Here is a 20,170-nt window from a genome sequence, read left to right as displayed (position 1 = left end):
GCTTGTGCCCCGCCAGCCGTGGTAAGTAAGTGACAAAAATAATGCAAATCGGGTAAATACCCGTGGTGAGTAAGTGATGCAAGCGCATCACATGTTATTTAATTTATTGAATGTAACACTTTATTGTTCACACACTCACTTAGTTGTTGATATCTAGGACTACTTTGTTGGAGTTCGGAGATCATGCTTTGCATGATTTTAATGTATGAATATGGAAGTGTTCTTATTTTTGGAGTACGGAGTCCATGCTAGGCATGGTAGTAGTTAGTGGGATATTGAAGTGTGTTTGCTGCAGGTACATGTTTGACATTTGTTTGATATGAATTATTTCGATGTATTGCAATGTTTGATGTGATTGTATCCATGCTTGCATGTAGTTACTTTCAATTTGATTATGTCTTCCATGTGAAATTGTATACTGAAAGCATGCTTCAAATGAATGTATCGTGTAAATAATAGTTTGCACATGAAAATATTAAGTTATCAATGCATGCATCATAATTCTTGTGATTGTATGACATCATATATTGCATGATAAATTTGATATTTTCTTCATCATAGCATTCTGATGGTTCTCTTTTAACTGGTTAGGATACTATTCGTAACATCATACGACAGAATGACTACAAACCGTGAATGGATGTACCGTAGGATAGTGGACAATGAGTTATCGCATGAATATATGGATGGTGTCGACAGTTTTATTGAATTTGCAACGGCAAGTGTCAGTACGGTAGATCCCACAGGTCGGATTAGGTGTCCCTGCAAGATTTGTAAGAATAATCGATTTGTAGAACCTCATGGCGTTAGACATCACCTATACAGGAAGGGTTTTGTGAGTGATTATCAGAACTGGATGTTTCATGGAGAAGAATTTAGAAACGATTTTGATGCACGGGTGAATATGGTGCACGATAATCTATATACGAATTTGATATTTGATGTTGCAGGAACAGAACTGGGTTCTGCTATGAGTTCTAGTGATGTCAGAACTGCCGTAGATTAAGAATCACCAAACGATGCAGCTAGTAGATTTTATGATTTACTTAGAGATGCTGATGAGCCACTTTGGAACGGTTGTGAGAGTTACACTATCTTGTCTGCAGTTCTTCAACTAATGAATTTGAAGTCCGAGTATAATTTGAGTCAATCATGTTTTGACTGTTTGTGCATGATTGTGAAGAGTATGTTGCCTAAAGATGAGAAATTGCCACAAAATTTCTATCGTGCGAAAGTTATGGTCAACGCTCTAGGTATGGGTTACAAAAAGATTGATGCTTGTCCAAATCACTGCATGTTGTATTTCAAGAAGCAGGAAAACGATATATCATGCCCGTCATGTGGGCATCCTCGGTTCAAGCCAAAGACAAGAGGCAATGGTAGCGCGAGATCAAAGGAAGTTTCATACAAGTCGCTCTGCTACTTTCCTATCACTTCTAGATTGCAGCGATTGTATATGTCTTCAAGGACAGCTAAACACATGAGATGGCATGCAAATAAAGTTCGACACGATGAAAACAAGATCACGCATCCTGTTGACGCTGAAGCTTGGAAGCACTTTGATCGTACTCATCAGAACTTCGTAATGGAAGTGCGAAATGTTAGACTCGGTCTATGTACAGATGGATTTAATCCATTTGGGGGTAGATCAACTCCATACTCATGCTGGCCAGTATTTGTAACTCCATACAACCTTCCACCAAGCTTGACAGATCGAGAGCAAGAAGCAGCACACATCTATATTCTTTTTAATTGCTCAGCGATCGACCCATACATCGAGTAAGTATATGTATATGCAACTCAATTATAAATCCTTTTATGTTCTATATGTGGATACATGACTCGGTAATATAAGTATTTGTGGTTTGCAGACGATTTGATCTGGAGTTGCAAAACGAAGTTTCACATCTCACTGATGCAGAAGTACAAAAAGAACGTGAAACTAAGTTTGTGGAGTGGTTGAAACAGTTGGTAAAGAAGCTAACATAAATTTTGTACTTATAAACAACACTAAGTTACTTAATTGATCGTGATCACAATCATTGTTTATGTTTGTGCATAGGTTCGTAATGGTGATGTTAAAGATCAAGGAATATGTGATTTAGAAAATGATCCGACAAAAGTTGTGCAATGCTACAACGGGTATATCGTAAATGGTTATCGATTCCATACAAAAGACTACGGTATAAACAAATCAACGATAAATAGTGGCGTGTGTGTCAAGGGCAGCAGCTACGGTGAAAATGAACATGATTACTACGGTGTTATAGAGGAAATAATGGAGTTGATTTACTTAGGCATGAATAACAGGGTTACGATATTCAAGTGTCATTGGTTTGATCCAACTACAACAAGACTCGACAAAGCTTCAGGCATTGTGGAGGTGAATCATAAATCCAGGTTTAGAACATATGAACCATTCATATTAGCCTCGCAAGCTCAACAAGTTTATTATACTTCATATCCGAGTATAAAAAAGTCAGATAAAAATGAATGGTGGGCAGTTTGCAAGGTGAAATCCAAACTATACCCCGAGTATGATCAGTTACAGGAAGATGAGTTAGCTGAAGACAGTGATTACTATCAATCAGATGATGTCTGTGACTTCGCTTATGGTCACGATGTTGCGCATGATATGCATGTCATATCTCCATTGGCCGATAAAACATTCATAGAGGAATGTGATCCAAATGATGTACCAAGTGGATGGGCAAACAATGAAGAAGAAGAAGAAGAAAGTCAAACTAGTGACGATGAAGAATTCTCAAGCTAGTGAGCAAAATCTTATACTACAAACCTCTATTTAAATGCATTGTAATACTTGATGTGAGTTGTATTGCAATACTTGGTGTGAATGATTAAAAATTTTATTTGAATGTATTGTAATACTTGATACGAATGATTCGAATGCATTGTAATACTTGATGTGAATGATTTCAATTATCTGAATATATTATAATTTATGCAATTAACGAATGATTTGAATTAGTGCAATACTTGATGTCAATGATTTGAATTATTTGAATGCATTGCAATGCTTGATGTGAATGACTTGAATGCATTGTAATACTTGATGTGAATTATTTAAATGTATTGTATGACATATGTTATTTGTTAGAATATGGTTCGTGGAGGTTATAGTGGTCGCTCATCCAGTAGTAGTCAGGCACAACCTTCATCTTCACGGGCTCCTGTGATAGGTATATCATATAACTAATTAGATGCTTGATTAGTTCAAATGCACATTCTGAGAATTTCTAATGTATTTTTTTACAGATGATGTTGCGCCTGTACACGACCCACCTACACCAGTTGATCACACAAGTCAACAGCCAACACAGGAAACAGGGTCTTCTCAGGCTGGCACAAGAAGACTCATTCGAATAGTGTATATCGATAATCAACCGTAAGTATTTTATTTTCAATTATTGCATATCTTTTAAATATTTTATATTAATATTTACTGTGTAACAATTCATGTGCAGCACGAGGTTTGAGCCACAAGAAGTAGTATGGGAGATTAGGAATTCACTTCTTCAACATCTACCAGGACCAGTTGCTCAATGAAAAGAGTACCCAAAGGAGGTGTTAGACAGATTGTGGTCCTCATTCATGGTATACAGTTGTTCTTCATAGTTAATGTGTTTCATATTTAATTTATTTAAGCAATGTCTACTAACTTTCTGAAAATATTTGTAGGCTTCGAATCGCTTCGCAACTACGGTGGAAGAAAATGATGCAAGGAAGGTGTGGCAGAAGGTGACTGCCAATCGATTTGCAGACATGTTGCACACTATGAAGACTGCAGCAAAAAAAACATCTGACGTAGTAGATGATCCATTACTGTGGAAGGGCCATGGTCCTATTACTATCAGGAGAGATTACTGGGATGAAATGTGCGATAAGTGGGTGGGAGATGCATTTAAAAATCGCTCTGCGAAGGCTTCACAAAATCGATCGAAGATGCCCGAAGCCCATCTACACACAGGTGGATCTAAGACATTTGGGAGCCACCTAAAGAAAATGGTAACTCATCAATATATAATATTAATTTTATAAGTATTGTTGCAAACTTGTGTACTAAATCTTTTGTCATTTAACTTCGCAGGAAGCAGAAAAAGGAGGCAGTGTACCATATAAGGATGTGTTTGTAGAAACACATAAACAGAAGACCACGGGAGTCTTCGTATCAGAGAAGGCGAGAACGACAACGGTATGTATTAATTCTATTAATAATCATTGCAATATATATGCAAGTTATCATAATGTTATCATTAATTATTAATGAATACTTTAAACATTATTTTGTAGGAGGCATATGAGCAACAGATGGTAGAGCGATATGGCGAAGACGCTACTCAGCATCCATCATTTGATCCTACAGCATGGGTGACTGCAGCAGGTGAACCCAAAAAAGGTCGCGTGTTCGGGTTTGGGAGTAATATGAACACTTCACCAGTTATTGGTTCTTTCAGTTACGGCTCACCGACTTCTTGCGCCGACATAAGCTCCAAGCAGCCGACTATTCTTTCCAGTGATGATGTACGCGAGATCATTAATGAATCACTGAATAACTACTTCCAATACACTGTCGCCCCCTTTCTCCGAAATGAGATCAAGGCCGCTGTTCAGGATAGGGGATCTTCGATTCCAGGTCCCTCTCAGGTATAATCACATATATAGTTTTTTTTACTGTCTTAAAGCACATCTGAGCATGGTAGAATCACATATAGAGTTTTTCTAGATGCCTTAGAACACATATGAACATGCTATAATCACATATTCAATTTTTTTACTGCCTTAGCACACATATAGGCATGATAGAATCACATATAAAGTTGCTTTGCCTGCCTTAGAGCACGTATGAGCATGCTATATTCACATATTCAATTTTTTGACTGCCTTAGCACACATACGAGCATGATCGAATCACATATATAGTTTTTTGCCTGCCTTAAAGCACATCTGAGCATGGTAGAATCACATATAGAGTTTTTTTAGATGCCTTAGAACACATATGAACATGCTATAATCACATATTCAATTTTTTGACTGCCTTAGCACACATATGAGCATGATAGAATCATATATATATATATATATATATATATATATATATATATATATAACTTTTTGTCTGCCTTAGAGCACATATGAGCATGATAGAATCACATATAAAGTTTTTTTGACTGCATTAGAACACATATGAGCATGCTATAATCACATATTCAGTTTTTTGACTGCCTAAGAACACATATGAGCATATTATAATCACATATTCAGTTTTTTGACTGCCTTAGCACACATATGAGCATGCTATAATAACATATAGAGTTTTTTTTACTGCCTTAGAACACATATGAACATGTTATATATCATTTATGATAGAATCGCATATAAATTTTTTGGCTTTGCCTGCCTTAGAGCACATATGAGCATGCTATATTCACATATTCAATTTTTTTAATGCCTTAGCACACATACGAGCATGATCGAATCACATATATAGTTTTTTGCCTGCCTTAAAGCACATCTGAGCATGGTAGAATCACATATAGAGTTTTTTTAGATGCCTTAGAACACATATAAACATGCTATAATCACATATTCAATTTTTTGACTGCTTTAGCACACATATGAGCATGATAGAATCACATATAGAGTTTTTTTATTGCCTTAGATCACACATGAGCACATGATAGAATCACATATAGTGTGTAATTTATTTCATTATATTTTGTTTATCAATACTGACTGTTCTTTTCTTGTGTAGGCTGCTAGCGATAATCAGGGTAGTGGAGCTGAAGGGACAGATAAAGACAATGAACAAGAAGATGCACAAAATCTTGGCGATGATTAGAGGACTGTGTTGAAGAAGTTCTATTTTTTTTATTTTTCCTAATTGTAATTGTTGAATTGTAAATAATTAAACTTCTTAATTTTAAGGTGGAACGATTAATTGTTGTAGATACTTGTTATATGAATTTTTTTGTGTGGCTTGTTTTTTATTTACAGGAAATATAAATTGTACAGGAAATAGAAATTGTACAGTTCTCGGTAATTAATTTTCAAATAAATTTTTTTTAATTTTTTTTGTGTTTGCGACGGATTAGCGACGAAACCATCCGTCACTATTCATATTAATCTAGCGACGGAATTAAATCCGTCGCCAAGCCGTGGTCGCCGTTTAGTACCGGCGGATTGGCGACGGAATATAACGCTCGTTATTCCGTCGCAATTAGCGACGGACCTGGCGACGGAATAATTCTGTCGCCAGTTAGCATTGAAATATTCGCGACGTAAGCATACTGTCGCCTCGTTGTCGCTAATCCACCGCTAACCATGTTAGCAACGGATTAGCGATGGAATGTGGTCGTCGCTAATCTACTACTTTGTTGTAGTGTGATTAGACTCATGTTCAGACCCGATACCATACCTGAAAACTGGGTCTAAGTCTGATACCACCTGGGTTTGAATGAAACCCGATATTAGAGCATACCATAACTGTATCAGAGCTTACCAAACTAGTCTCAGAGTTGTCGCAAGCTGTTATCAGAGTCTGCTTTTTAGTTTTGGTCACAGTAAGAGTCACCCAAACTACTATCAAAACACAAATTGTCTTGGTTCATATTTTCTCTGTTGACTATTTGTTCTCTACTAATATTGATAGTGTGAATGCTTCAAGTTCTCTGCATTATCTCTCACAAGTCAATTCGTGAGAGACTTTTGTTATGGTGAAGTTTATACTCGAAGGTTCATCGTCTTCATCGAGAGTACTTGCAACATTGTTGGAGGTAGACTATTGCTTGATCGAGTTTCAAGATTTAGAAATGACTTGTATACTTCCTCCACTCCCTTTTGCTTGGAGTCCCATGGGAGTGACTTGTGTATGCTACTTTTCCTCTTCTTCTACTGATGGATATTGCTATTAAGTTTAGTGATATGATTATAAGATGCTTTGTAAAACTTTGTGGTGATGTTTGTTATTGTAGATTCTTGCCATCACATGCAATATTTGCTTATCAGTTAGACATGTTGGTGTGGTGACCCTTCTCTCTTCAATCATATTAAAGGGATGAGTTTTTCTTTAGCTTAATGTCTCTTGGGCAAGTCTTGTAGATAGATCTTGATCGTACGGTGATGCAATAAGAGAATTACATAACACAATCAACTGATTCTATGCACCTTCTCAATGGAGAAGATTCGTCAACATACCTCTTTTCCCCCACTTTATCAATTCATCTACTCGGCACCTTGCCTTGGTGTCACACACTCGTTGATCATTGGGTTCATGCAGGCTTCCCATCATTTGCTTTGTTTGTCTTCACTCGATCGATTTCTTCACCTACCTTGTGTTGGGTAACAAATGACATCAAATTGCTAGCTTTTGGCATTTTGTTCTTCCGACTTGGTGTCACACCTCACTAATTGTCTCGTGGATATTCACTTTCACTCAGATGATGCGAGTATCTAGGCACTTCATCACTCCTCTCATATTCACAGAGCAAAAACTCTAGACACTTCATGTTGCACTCTTCAAAGGCCACCCCTCTGCTTCATGGCACATGCAAGCAAACTATTCAAACACTCTATGGCCATCTTTTGGTGTGCTCTTGAAGAACCATATGTTGTTGAAGGACCAACATATATATTGAAAACCGTTTCACTCTCTAGGCCCTCTTTGTTATGTCGCAGGGGTCATGTTTGCTTATGATCGTGTTGCTCTGCTCAACGAACCACTGTGGGTTGAAAGATGCCCACTTTGCTCAGAGAACCGGACCACCTCCAACTTCAGTGGACTTGCCTTAGCCACATCAAAACTCCCTAAGCAGTTTGTTTATGTCGCAAATTTTTGTGGGTGGTGATTCTCATATCGGCGCTTCATTGGTGACATCCATATGCTACACACAAAGGGACTAACATTGAGCTCCATCTCAGAACTACTCTACTCTGCTAACTTACATACGGTCTTTTGAAGGATGTGTGCTCTACTTTATTTTCTATTGGTTCAAATCAATCCTCCTCTCAATTGGTAAAGTATCGATGAGGCCGTCTATTTGTTCTAGTGGGAAGAATGTGATAAACTTTATTCATCACCGACCAAAAATGGTGCATATGTGTGTGCATTGTTGTGGGGTTTATGGTGACACACACATTATTAAGTGAAAAACTCATGTCTTGGCTATGGCATGTGGCGGTAACACGAGACAACACAACATTACTTGTAAGCAACTCTATATACAAGCATTAATGTATATCTCAATTCTCAAGTACATCTGCTCAACTCCATGCTCTATGCCACAGGGGTCTCTCAGGCCACCGACGGTCACGTGTCATGCTTTGGTGGTGTTATGCCACCCATGATCCGTCTCAACTTTATACTCGCAAACGAAAGACATCCATGCAGAATTCATGTACTATGGTTGAGTATTTTTTCACACAATCATATATGAAAAACACGTTCATGAAGTCAAAACACATAAATGAGGTACTTCATTTAAGGGCATCGTATCGGTGACTACGTAGGCTTGCCCAAACTTTGAGGTTGTGTATCTCCATGCATATTGAGAATTACTGAGCCGAGATCAAAATCTCGCTGACACATTCATATGTGGGAAAGACCATGGTAAGACCATTTTAGTGAAATACGAAGTCCGCGTTCGAGAATACCATTGAGGACAAAACCATTACGTTCTCAAGTAATTTTAGGGTTTCTTCTATTGGTAAGGGTCAGCGCCCACAACACCTATATAAGGAATCTTGCTCTTGACTTGCATTGGTGCACCACCACGCGGTCTTTGCTTGGCAACCCATATGTCTCATGAGTAGCACATTAGAGTGTACAAGGGTGCTTAGGAGTATGCTGAGTATCTAAAATATGTGTGAGGCCTACTCTTGCTCCTCACCATTTCGCTCAACCTCACACTCTTGCAATGGGCTCGATGAGTGCATTTTGAGTGACGATGATTCTTCTTTGCTAGAGAGTTTCACTATGTCATACTAGCAACGGGCTTCGACTGGAGATCAAAAGACCCTTTTACATCATAATTGGGGCTCCATGAGGCACGCTATATACTCTGCGGGGCTTGAAAATCAATATGCTCCTCTTTCGGTAGCATCTCAAGAACTTGATGCTCACTCTAATGTTCGTGATGCTTATTTGAATGTGTAACTAGTTCTACGGCCCTCGGTTGCTCACGTGGACTCATTGACACCTCTAGCCTTCTTGAAATAAAACAATAGAGAGTAAAAATGTCACAGATCACCTTTGGTATTTGATTAGTAATCGGTTTTGATTTTGGTACGCAGATTTACATCTGAATTTGAATCCAAATCCAAGCTTAATCCGAATGCAAAGAAAATGTATTCAATCAGATAGTTTGTTGTGGATTCACTGTTATGCTTTTCCATCCAACTATGAATAATTTGAATAAGTCCGAATCAGATTATGCCAGATTCAATAATTGCCTGAGTCCAAATCGCATCCAACCATTTAGATCCTAATTGGGAAAGGTAGTGTGAGAAGGGAAGGAATATATTCACTATTTGTTTAGCTTTCCCCTTCCTTTACGTTGGGCAGGTTTGGAAGCATGAAAAACATTCGTAAGAAAAAAAACTTATAAAAAGCCTAGAACTTTTCTTTATGAAAAAATTTCACTTGTTTATGTGATGAAAAAATTGAGTTGGAAAAATGTTAGAGCTTTTCGATTAAGGAGAGGACTGATCTCAAAACTGAATTTTTTTTATAGGAAAATTTTTTCATCATGAAGATTGATAAATTCTTTTTTGTCAAACTAAGGAACATGGAAAGGATTATGCCTCAATGCTCATACTTCCACGCAACCTTTTTACAACCTTACACCCCACAAGCATAATAAAGAAATACACTGATAATGGAATCTTAAAATTTTCCCCTTTACTTTGGGCGATGCTATGCCTTTTGTGTTAAGGATGAGATGAATGGATGGTTAGGTTGTATTTGGATGACAGGACAAAATTTAGGTTTTAAAAAGCTCAAGCCTTTACCAAACTCATTTAAAAAACAATTTTCTTCATATTTGGATGACCAAAAACCTGAAAACTAAACTTTTGATTGCTAAAAGATAAAAAAAGTAAAAAAAAGGAAAAATAAGACTAGCTAGGTCTCAACTCTCAAGTAGAATAAAATATTAAAAAAACTCTAAGCTATTTTTTACTGCTTTTTGGTTAGTGGACAGTAAAAATAGTTAAACAAACAAATATTAAAGAAAAAATCATTTGAAAAACAATTGGAGGGTGTCAATGGGTCGGGTTTGGTTCACACCCAAGTGGAATCAGACATGGCCCTGATTTTTGGGTATGGTAGCGGGTCCGAACTTCAGTCTAATCGAATCCACCATAAGAGAAACCATACCTGGATCCTTGATAAGAACTTCATGAACCAGACATGGGCCATACCCGGTAAAATAATATTTTTTATCATTTTTACATTAAAAATTTATGAGTCTTAATCCAAACTTAGGTCAAGTCAGAGTCTGATATAAAATTTCACAAACTATACCCAGATCCATGTATCAATCGGACCTTCCAGTCCATACCCAGGTCTTCTTATTTAACACCATACCCGGACCCTATAGGGTTTGGTTCGGGTAGACCCGGCAATTGATACCCCAGTACTATCTAAACAAATTTTAAAGAAAAACTTGATTTACCAAAACCAAGTCTAATGACAGATACTTTGTTACTTAATTTAGGTTTTGTTTAAATGACACTCATTTTTTGTCAATAATAGTTTCTTTTTTTAAGGGTGTTTTGGTCTAAAATAAGTCAAAGCCTAAGCTTTTGTCCTTGACTAAGAATCTCGATAGGTGCTTCCAATCTTGCTTGCATCATCTTCCATGAAAATTAAAATTAAAAATAAAAAATATAAAAAGGATCGAGACACTTTGTTGAGAAAGTTGACACAACAATCTCATCCAACGGTCACTAAGCAATACTAGTTAATCTGACGGTTGAAATGCATCCACGCTCGTTCCCTCCACCACGTAACGACCGGTAGCTGAGTTGGTTTTGAAAGGTAGTTGCTCACAATTTTTTCCAGAATTTACCGTAACAGGTCCAATCAATTCGTGGATTGACAAAACCATCCCTCCATAAAATTAGTCTAACTTTAACTTAAAAGCCACGGAAAGCGTAAGATCAATTTCAAAAGGAAAAGGGGTATTTGCGTCCTTCTATCACCAAATTGGTAACAGCTTGACGAATATACCCTTATGATATTCTACTTATTCTCTCATCCCTCATGGCTCGACCACTCTGCCTTCCTCTCTCAGTTCCTTCTCGGGCACGCTTTCCGTCACTCTAGGGTTTCGTTTCTCGGCTGGAATTCGCCGGTTTTCCGGGGACATCTCGCCGGAATCTGACGCTCTTCCTGACAGAGAAGATGGGAACCGATCGGAAAACGCTCGCCGCGGTTCTGCTCCTGGCGGTGCTCTTCTTCTCCTCCGTTTCGGCGGAGCGCTTGGTGAAAATCGGGCTGAAGAAGAGGCCGCTTGATCAGGACCGGCTGCTCGCGCACCGGATCGCGTCGAAGGACGCCGGAGGGGCGAAGCATGGCTTCCGAGGGAACCGGTTGGGCGAGGATTCTGGAGACGCCGATATCATTGGACTAAAGAACTATATGGACGCTCAGTACTTTGGAGAGATCGCGATAGGCTCGCCGCCGCAGAAGTTTACGGTGATCTTCGACACTGGGAGCTCCAACCTCTGGGTTCCCTCCACCAAATGCTACTTCTCGGTGAGTTTCTCTTCTTTCCTCTTTTGTCTGTGGTTTTTCTCATCATCGTTGGGAAGTTTGCTGCTTGCCTCTTTTTGTTTTTTGTATATCTCATAATCATGGTCTTTTCTTGTTGACTGGACAAGTTGAACGAGTCGAGAAATTTGGGCGTTTTCTTTTCTTCTTTTGTTTTTCAGGCTTCTTTCCTTTCCTTCTGTAGGAAAAGTAAAGGCGGTCCTTTTGGTATCGGATCGTTTCCTTCTCGGACATGAAAGGCTAGGATTTGATAATCAAAGTGTAAAAATTTGAGTTTTTTAATTTTCTCGTTTTTTTCCTGTTTAAAAATTTCTCTTTCTGGTCGTTACATGAGTGAGAAGGTGATACTCTAAATCCTGATCGTTCCTAAGAGAAATTCTAATGTACAAACCATCCGTTCATAAGAGAAATTCTAATGTAAAAACTATCTCCGTTCATAAGAGAAATTCTAATGTAAAAACTACCTTAAAAACACGGGTCAATCAGAAACGGGAATTACTGTTCCTCTTTTTTTTTCATGTCATTTGAGATTTTTGCAAATCTATATTCTAGTATGGAAGACGATAGCTTTCTTAATCATCTATTTATGAAGTTCTTACTAGTTATTTTGGATTCTCCATGGTGCGTCATTTACAGTTTTTGTGTCTCAGACGTTTGCCGATTGAATATGTAAATGTTTGTTGTGTTCCGTTTTCTCTTAATAAATGCGTAATTTAAGTGCGGGAGATGTTATTTGATCCCTTTGCCTCTTCATATGGAATTCATGGTTTATATCTAGCAGTGAATTTATTGTCTGAAGATGGTATACGACAAGGTTTTGTGGTCTTGTGCTTTATTTCCATGTCGGACTTAAAGTCCTCTATACTTCTGGCTCTGATACCTATTCATGTAGTGCTACAGTTAATTATTTCTTGATCTTATGGGCTTTCCAAAATATGGAGGAAGGGTTTTTTTGAATAAATGACTTGCAATTCTTATTGTAGGTAGCGTGTTACTTCCATGCCAAGTTCAAGGCGTCCCTTTCAAGCACCTATGAGAAGAACGGTATGTTCTTATTCACCTATGTTTGATTCATCTGTAGCATCTTTCAACCTGACAGGCATGATCATGTTTGTATATGCATTTTTCATGGTCTTTCAGTTCATTGTACATATGGTTTGGATGAACAGATTCTGGATGTATTGATTGAATTTTTATGTGAATCCTATGCAAACTTTGGATCAATTGGATTTTTTGATGCTTATATGGATTCTCTTAGGTATTTACACCACATGAGGTTAATCCCAAAGGAATTCATATTGCCCCAGATAACGTTACTGTTGATGCCCCACTAATGAACTTGCATGGGCTGCAGAAAGTGCTTTTGGGCTTTTATGAAGCTGTTCGGTCTCTCAGACGGGGGGCATACATTTTTGTCTGAAAATTTTAATATAACATTCTATAAAGGACATAAACTTGCTGAACTCAGTGGTAGGCAACCTTGTAGAGGGAATATGCCTGGTTGCATCACATCCAGGTTACAAAAATGAGTAAAGTTCAATCTGTTAAAAAATATCCTATTATAAGAAAAGAAAATTTAGTATTATAATTTCAAGACCATGTTGAATGTCAGTGATCTTTTTCCTAATGAAAGCAGTTGAATAATCTTTCTCGGGGGCAGATGAAAATTCATTTTTTTTTACGTGTTTACTGTTTGTTCTAAATCTTACTATGACTTTATTTGCCAAAAGAATGCTAAAAGTAATTTGTGTGCATTATTTCTTTAGGCAAGTCTTGTGATATCCACTATGGGACTGGATCTGTTTCTGGATTCTTGAGTCAAGATTATGTTCAACTGGGCGACCTTGTTGTGAAAGATCAGGTGGGATTTCTGTCTTGTGTTAGCTATGTAGCAATATGTTTACTCTTGTAGGGTATCTTTCTCGATTCAGATATGGCCCTTGCATTTTTACCTATTTACATGTTTCTTTCTCCACAGGTTTTCATTGAAGCTACTAGAGAACCCAGCCTTACATTCTTGGTTGCCAAGTTTGATGGTATTCTTGGGCTAGGATTCAAGGAAATCTCAGTCGGGAATGTTGTTCCTGTTTGGTAGGACTTCTAGTTTTGAACTATATAAAATGCATCATTGCTAAGAGTTTCACATTAGATTACTGAATGCATGTCTTCGCAGGTACAACATGATTAAACAAGGTCTTGTGAAAGAACCTGTTTTCTCTTTCTGGTTAAACCGAAACACTGAAGATGAGGAAGGAGGAGAAATTATATTTGGAGGTGCTGATCCTAATCACTATAAGGGTGAGCACACTTACGTGCCTGTCACTCAAAAAGGTTACTGGCAGGTGGGTAACACATGCATTTTTTTTATTCACTTCTTGTTTAACTTTCTAAATAGTATGTTCTTTAAAATGTGTTCTCCTTCCCCTTTTACCAGTTTGATATTGGTGATGTCCTTGTTGGTGGTGAAACAACTGGTAATAAACCCTGCTCTTGCACATTTTACTAATTTTCTCTTAACATGTCTTCATTGATGATGTTACTCATTCATAATTATAACCTTATAGAAGTGCTCTTAATTTCCAGGATTCTGTTCAGGAGGTTGTGCAGCTATCGCAGATTCAGGAACCTCCTTAATTGCTGGTCCAACGGTATGTGTAAACATTAAGCTATCCAAACATATCTGGTTTAGGAACCCATGTATTTCTTTATTTGCAAGAGTTAAAGGTTCACATTGTTCACCAAGATGCTACTCTTTGAATCTACCGTCTTGCTAGATACTCTCTTTTCTTTTGCAAATTCTTCCTCAAATTTCTGTTCTTGTTTCTTGTGTTAATCTTTAAGAAAAATTTCCTGTGCAAATTTGCAAGTTCCAGTTGGGCGTTTCAAGGACTGATTTTGTTCTGTAGAGCTATACAAATAGATTTTTGCCAATTTTTATATGAAACTATAGATGTTTTCTTCTAAAAAGAGACAATTTTACTTGTAATCATGTGCCACATTCCTGAGGAAATGTTCAAGTGTCAAGAATCAAGATACTGTTGTGCCAAATAATATGACAAGTGGTTGTAGTTGCAAACAATATGCATGTCATGTAGAAGAATCGCTTCATCTATTTGCTTTTCTCAAAATTATGGTTGATTTCATATAATGAAGTGGTCTGTTTTAAACTTGTGCTATTGCCATCAAAATGGTCTGTTTTAAACTTGTGCTATTGCCATCAAAATGGTCTGTTTCTCTTATTGTCATGGTCAGAAGTAAATTGGTTTGTTCATTCAATATTATGCTCCGGACTGCACATTTCTGCATCCTAAGCACTCAAATCGTTTGTTCATGTGATATCTTATATATATCTCAGGCTGTAATAGCTGAAATAAATCATGCAATTGGAGCAACAGGTGTTGTGAGTCAGCAGTGTAAAGCCGTTGTTGCTCAGTATGGAGATATGATTATGGAAATGTTGATATCTCAGGTATGTAACTACTGAAACAGTGACATATAACTGTCTGTCTGTATAATTTTGAAATGAACCTGTTTTCATGCTGTGTGCGAAATTAAGTCATACTCGACAGCAAGACATCTTTGGTCCTGTCTTTCAAATGGAACAGGTCTGCAAAGAAAACATGCTTGTAACTATTGTATGTTCATCTCAAGTAATGTCCCTTAGGGGCTGGTGCATGGATGAACGATGCCTGCATAGAAAATTCTTTCTTTGAGAAAAGAATAGATTTTGTAGTTTATTCAATTTTGTGGATGGTGCTATGAAACTTTCTGTACTATACAGGCACAACCCCAGAAAATCTGTTCTAAGATTGGTTTGTGTGAATTTGATGGCACTCGGGATGTCAGGTCAGGTCTATTCCCCAAAAATTTTAAGTGATATCGTACTTCTGTTCGGTCCTGCAAATCTGATCTGAAACATTACTTTTGTTATTGGTTTCACAGCATGGTCATCGAAAGTGTTGTCGACAAGGAAAACATAGAGAAGTCTTCTGCAAAGAGTGATTCTACTTGCACTGCCTGTGAGATGGCAGTTGTATGGATGCAAAATCAGATCAAGAGGAATCAGACAGAGGAGCAGATATTGAATTACATCAATCAGGTGAAGCATTTTACACTTGTTGCCGTTTAACTTTCGTGATAACTGAGCTAATTTCTTGAGCTGCAATGCAGCTCTGTGAGCGGTTGCCAAGCCCCATGGGAGAGTCGGCTGTTGACTGCAACAGTTTGTCTAGCATGCCAAAGGTTTCATTCACTATTGGTGGCAAAACTTTTGACCTTGCTCCGGAACAGGTACTAAATGAACTTTCTTCCAGTGTCATGAACGGTTGGAGAGAGAAGGATTGAAAAACCTTCTTTATGTATTATAGGGGAACTTGGTATCCTTTTAAATTTACTGTTTAAGATTTTACGTGTCTATTTTTGTTAATATGAGATTAAATAGTTCTTACTACAGTATGTTTAAGAGTTATCGTCTTGTTTTTTTTTTTTGAGGTCGTGTTATTTATATGTTTTTGCTGTTACCTGTTTTCCTTCCCTCTTCGTTTCCTGTCTGTGCTTTTGCAGACAAAGGCGTGTCAACTTTTTATTGTTTTCTCATTTCAAAATGTTTAGATGCTTTAAAAAATTAGTAAAATGTTTACATTTTAAAATATTGAACATTTTTTATGACTTCAAAAGTTTTTTTTTTATGCCATATATCATATGGCACGGTAAATCTGTCTCTTCTTTTTATTTTCATAGCTCTTAACTAGTGAAAAGTTTGGATTTCTCCTCTACCAGAACAACTATTATCAAATTCCTGTGAGCATTCTCAATGTACAAATTAGAACTAGCAGAGTTTATTTAACCCTCCCTTCTAATTGAGCCCTTTCTACTGATGGGTGTTCACTGGCCCCGTGAACTTCTTCCATTGTTTATTTCCTACAGTAGGCTCCTACAGCTGCATATTTGGTTTCGGTTACCTTGCCTAGAATACTCTTTAACGGCTGTTTCCAAGTTCAGTTTTGATTGTTGATGTTTTGCTTTATAAGCTGATGGAGAAATTTTGCCGATGTTTTGCTTTATAAGCTGGAGAAATTTTGTCCAACTACAAGACAATCCATTCTTCCTTTATGAAATGATATATATTTATATATATGGTGGGAAAATTAGGTGTCTGTTGTGGCTGGGTCTTTTTGGGTATGTACCCCCAATCTCTGACCCACTTTGTTTCTGGTGGACCAGTACATCCTGAAGGTGGGAGAGGGCGCTGCTGCTCAGTGCATCAGTGGGTTTACAGCTTTGGATGTGCCTCCTCCCCGCGGGCCTCTCTGGTACGGTGGTGGTCCTCTTCATATATATATATATATATATATATATATATATATATATATATATATATATATATATATATCCTTGTTACGATGGTTTTTCTGTAGTCGATGATGATAAGGAATCGTGTGGTGTTCCTTCTGCAGGATTTTGGGAGATGTTTTCATGGGAGTCTATCACACCGTGTTCGACTATGGCAATCTTAGAGTCGGTTTCGCTGAATCAGCTTAAAATTCTGGCTTGATCTCGTAGACACCGTACAGTTATATATAAAAAACATGCTACTGGACAATCCTATGGTGTGATATGTACATATTGTCAAGTGGAGTTCCTCTTTGGCTCTCCCAATCTTTTGCTTCCGTTCTTTGATGTTACTTGCTGGGGTGGGTATTGCATAAGCATTTTGTTTCCGGATCCCAGAGGATTTGTATAGGTTGTGACTTGTGAAGCGTTTGGCCTAGTGTGAGATTTGCATAGCTTCGTCCATAATTGCATTGGTACCTTGTGTCAAGCGTACTTTTACCACTTTTTCGAAACCATAAATAGAAGGGTTAAATGTCTTAAGAATCTCGTTCCGGTTAAGTTACTTCACCTAAGAAACCGATAACAACACGACTTGTCTCGTATGTTGTCACATGGGTAGTTAATGTGGTTCGTTGAAACGACCATCGAGTTGATCTTCAGCCTTTGTTTTTTTTTTGTTTGAAAGGCAAGCTGGGGTTAGTCCCGACTCCCACCAGTTATTGTTCATCGTACCACCAGGGTTTGAACCTGCAACGTCCCACCACAAGGAGACGTGCAACTGACAGCTCATACCAACCAAGCTGGGGTTGATCTGCAGTTTTACGAAAAACGTAAAGGAGACAACATTGCACCCATATTTTGTTTGTGTATAGATGTCACTCTTTAGTGATGCAAACGGTGCATATCCAAAACAGCTAAATACATGGAGATTCAGAGCCAGAAAGTACAAAACCTCCATCTTTGATCTGACCTGTTTGCATCCCTAGTCACTTCGTGGGTTGGTGAATGAGTAAAAAAAAAATTGAACACGAGGTTATCAAAGCTAAGGTCCTTTTACCATTGAAAGGTGTTCGGGCTCGTAACGAGACGAGTAGACCCGAGTTGAGTTTGGCCTCAAGCTAGATGAGCCAAACACTAGTAACTTGTGTAAATTGCGTACATGTATTTTAAAAAGGGTGAAATCAATGAGTTTTCAACTTTGAACCTTCATTTTAAGAGTCATCTACTACTCTATTCAGTTGTACCATGTTACATTTTATGACATACATTCGGCTTAAAACCAATGTTTTTATCTACAAGCTGAGCTAAATGCCCTTTGTTTGTGCTCAACTCATTTAAGCTAAATGAATCGTTTGTGACTTGGCTTGTTAACCACATGAATCGAACAAGAACAAGTTCATGACAAATCAAACTACGAGCTGTTCGGTTCATTTTTCAGCCCTACTCTGTATCAGAATTTGGGCATGCCTTATTTATTTTAACAAGACCATTACATCGGCTCATCTCATCACCATTCCAAACTGATGTTTGGTTTCATGATACGTATGCGGGAGGTTAAACGGTACTCTCCCACAACCACAATTCTGCCTTCTAGGATGAAGAATGCCTGTACCTTATGGTATACCAGACTAGGTTGTAGGCAGCGTGGTCAATGACAAGCTAAGATGCTGCTGAACATGTTGGAGCAAGCTCTAAGTATCGCAGCAAAGCCTAAGGGGCTGTTTGATACGGTGCAGAAAATGGCCACCAGCAGGTACTGGTTTGTATCTATGTTGGTAAGGAGTCTTAAAATAGCCCACAAGGTCTCCACACACCTGGCTAGGTAGGTCAACTTAAAGCATTCAAGTTGAAGGATGTCGAGGGTTCAAATACTCGTGTGTCCCTTGCCATAAGGAGTAATCCAACAGGAAACAATCTTAAATGGCAGGAGGGAGTACTTGTGGAGTTTTACAGGCCACATTGATTGTGATGCCTCTCATCCCATAAAAGGACATTGAAACCAAAGTAGTGGTTTCTCCCCGTTATAAAAAAAGGAGGATCAAAATATGAAACTGGTAAAGAAGATACTTTCATAGAGCAAAGCACGGAACCACCATGAGCAATGTATCGACCGCCCTTGTATGTTTAACTGCAGTTACCTTGCAACTTTAGTTGATATTTATAGCTCAGAGACACTGTTTTAAATTATTATTCAAATTATAGTTCGCAACGCGGTTCTTGAAGAAGGTTGTCATGAAAAGAAAAATAGGTGGAATAACAAGAATGGTGTTCAAAGACTTCTCATAGTACGTTAAATGATCATAAACCAGTAAACATGCTAATCATTCTCATGCTTATACTATTTTTTTTTTTGGATTTATAACCAGAAGAAACCTCACCCGACACGAAAACCTGGTTGCGCTGGCTCAGCCTATCATACCTACAGTCAGGCGTGCCATCAGCATAAAACTCCAAGGCTAGGACCCCTGCCCCTGGGGCCTATGCTAAGCGTTGGCTTGTGCAGAGGGGCGACACCCATGGGAATTGAACCTTGACTGCCCGTCTAGCAGCCAATGCCCCACACCACTACACCATAATGATGAGAATCACAAGGGAAGCAATTGACAGATTTAGGCTGACCTTCATCGACTTAGACTGCGCAAGCTGAAACTGAGTCTATGTACCTTGGATTTTCCTTTCCCAACTCCAGGTTAGTAATTATGAGACGTATTCTCACAGTTAAGACCTTTGACAGGATCTATTAGAAATGAGTCCAAACAATCTTGATGAACTCAACTAAGTCGGACAAGTGAACATTAATTCAAGCACAGAAAACGTCCAACTTAGGGAAGTTCCTAGTTTTTGATCACCTAGCCTTGAGAAGTTACAAAACATGGAAAAGGTTCATTGTGTGAAAGCATACACAAATATACAGCAGTTGGAGGCCTATCATTGTTATAAACTGTTACTCACCAGGCTTTGTCATTTTTGTATCTGAAATACGAAGGTTAATTGAAATTTGTCTTATAAAAAAGTTCTTTAAATACCCATGCAAAGAAAAATTAC

At 38.0% G+C, this 20,170-nt stretch overlaps 1 protein-coding gene across 1 annotated transcript; it reads left to right on the top strand.

Moving 5' to 3' along the window:
• Positions 1-11,288: 11,288 nt before the first annotated feature.
• Positions 11,289-17,590, top strand: LOC149832006 (aspartic proteinase A1-like). The gene is made up of 13 exons (XM_090014261.1): positions 11,289-11,776; positions 12,775-12,835; positions 13,558-13,652; positions 13,770-13,882; positions 13,965-14,133; positions 14,226-14,265; positions 14,375-14,439; positions 15,147-15,260; positions 15,573-15,637; positions 15,734-15,890; positions 15,962-16,081; positions 17,015-17,103; positions 17,248-17,590. Exons 1-13 carry the CDS (start codon positions 11,423-11,425, stop codon positions 17,330-17,332), a joined length of 1,527 nt encoding a protein of 508 aa, XP_089870387.1. The 5' UTR covers positions 11,289-11,422; the 3' UTR covers positions 17,333-17,590.
• The last annotated feature ends 2,580 nt before the right edge of the window (positions 17,591-20,170 follow it).

Source organism: Nuphar pumila, chromosome 7 (genome assembly GCF_984573655.1).
Source record: "Nuphar pumila chromosome 7, dmNupPumi1.hap1.1, whole genome shotgun sequence".
In the NCBI taxonomy this organism is placed as follows: domain Eukaryota; kingdom Viridiplantae; phylum Streptophyta; class Magnoliopsida; order Nymphaeales; family Nymphaeaceae; genus Nuphar; species Nuphar pumila.
Note: the sequence above shows the minus strand (reverse complement) of the source record. Positions and strands in the feature narration are given on the sequence as shown.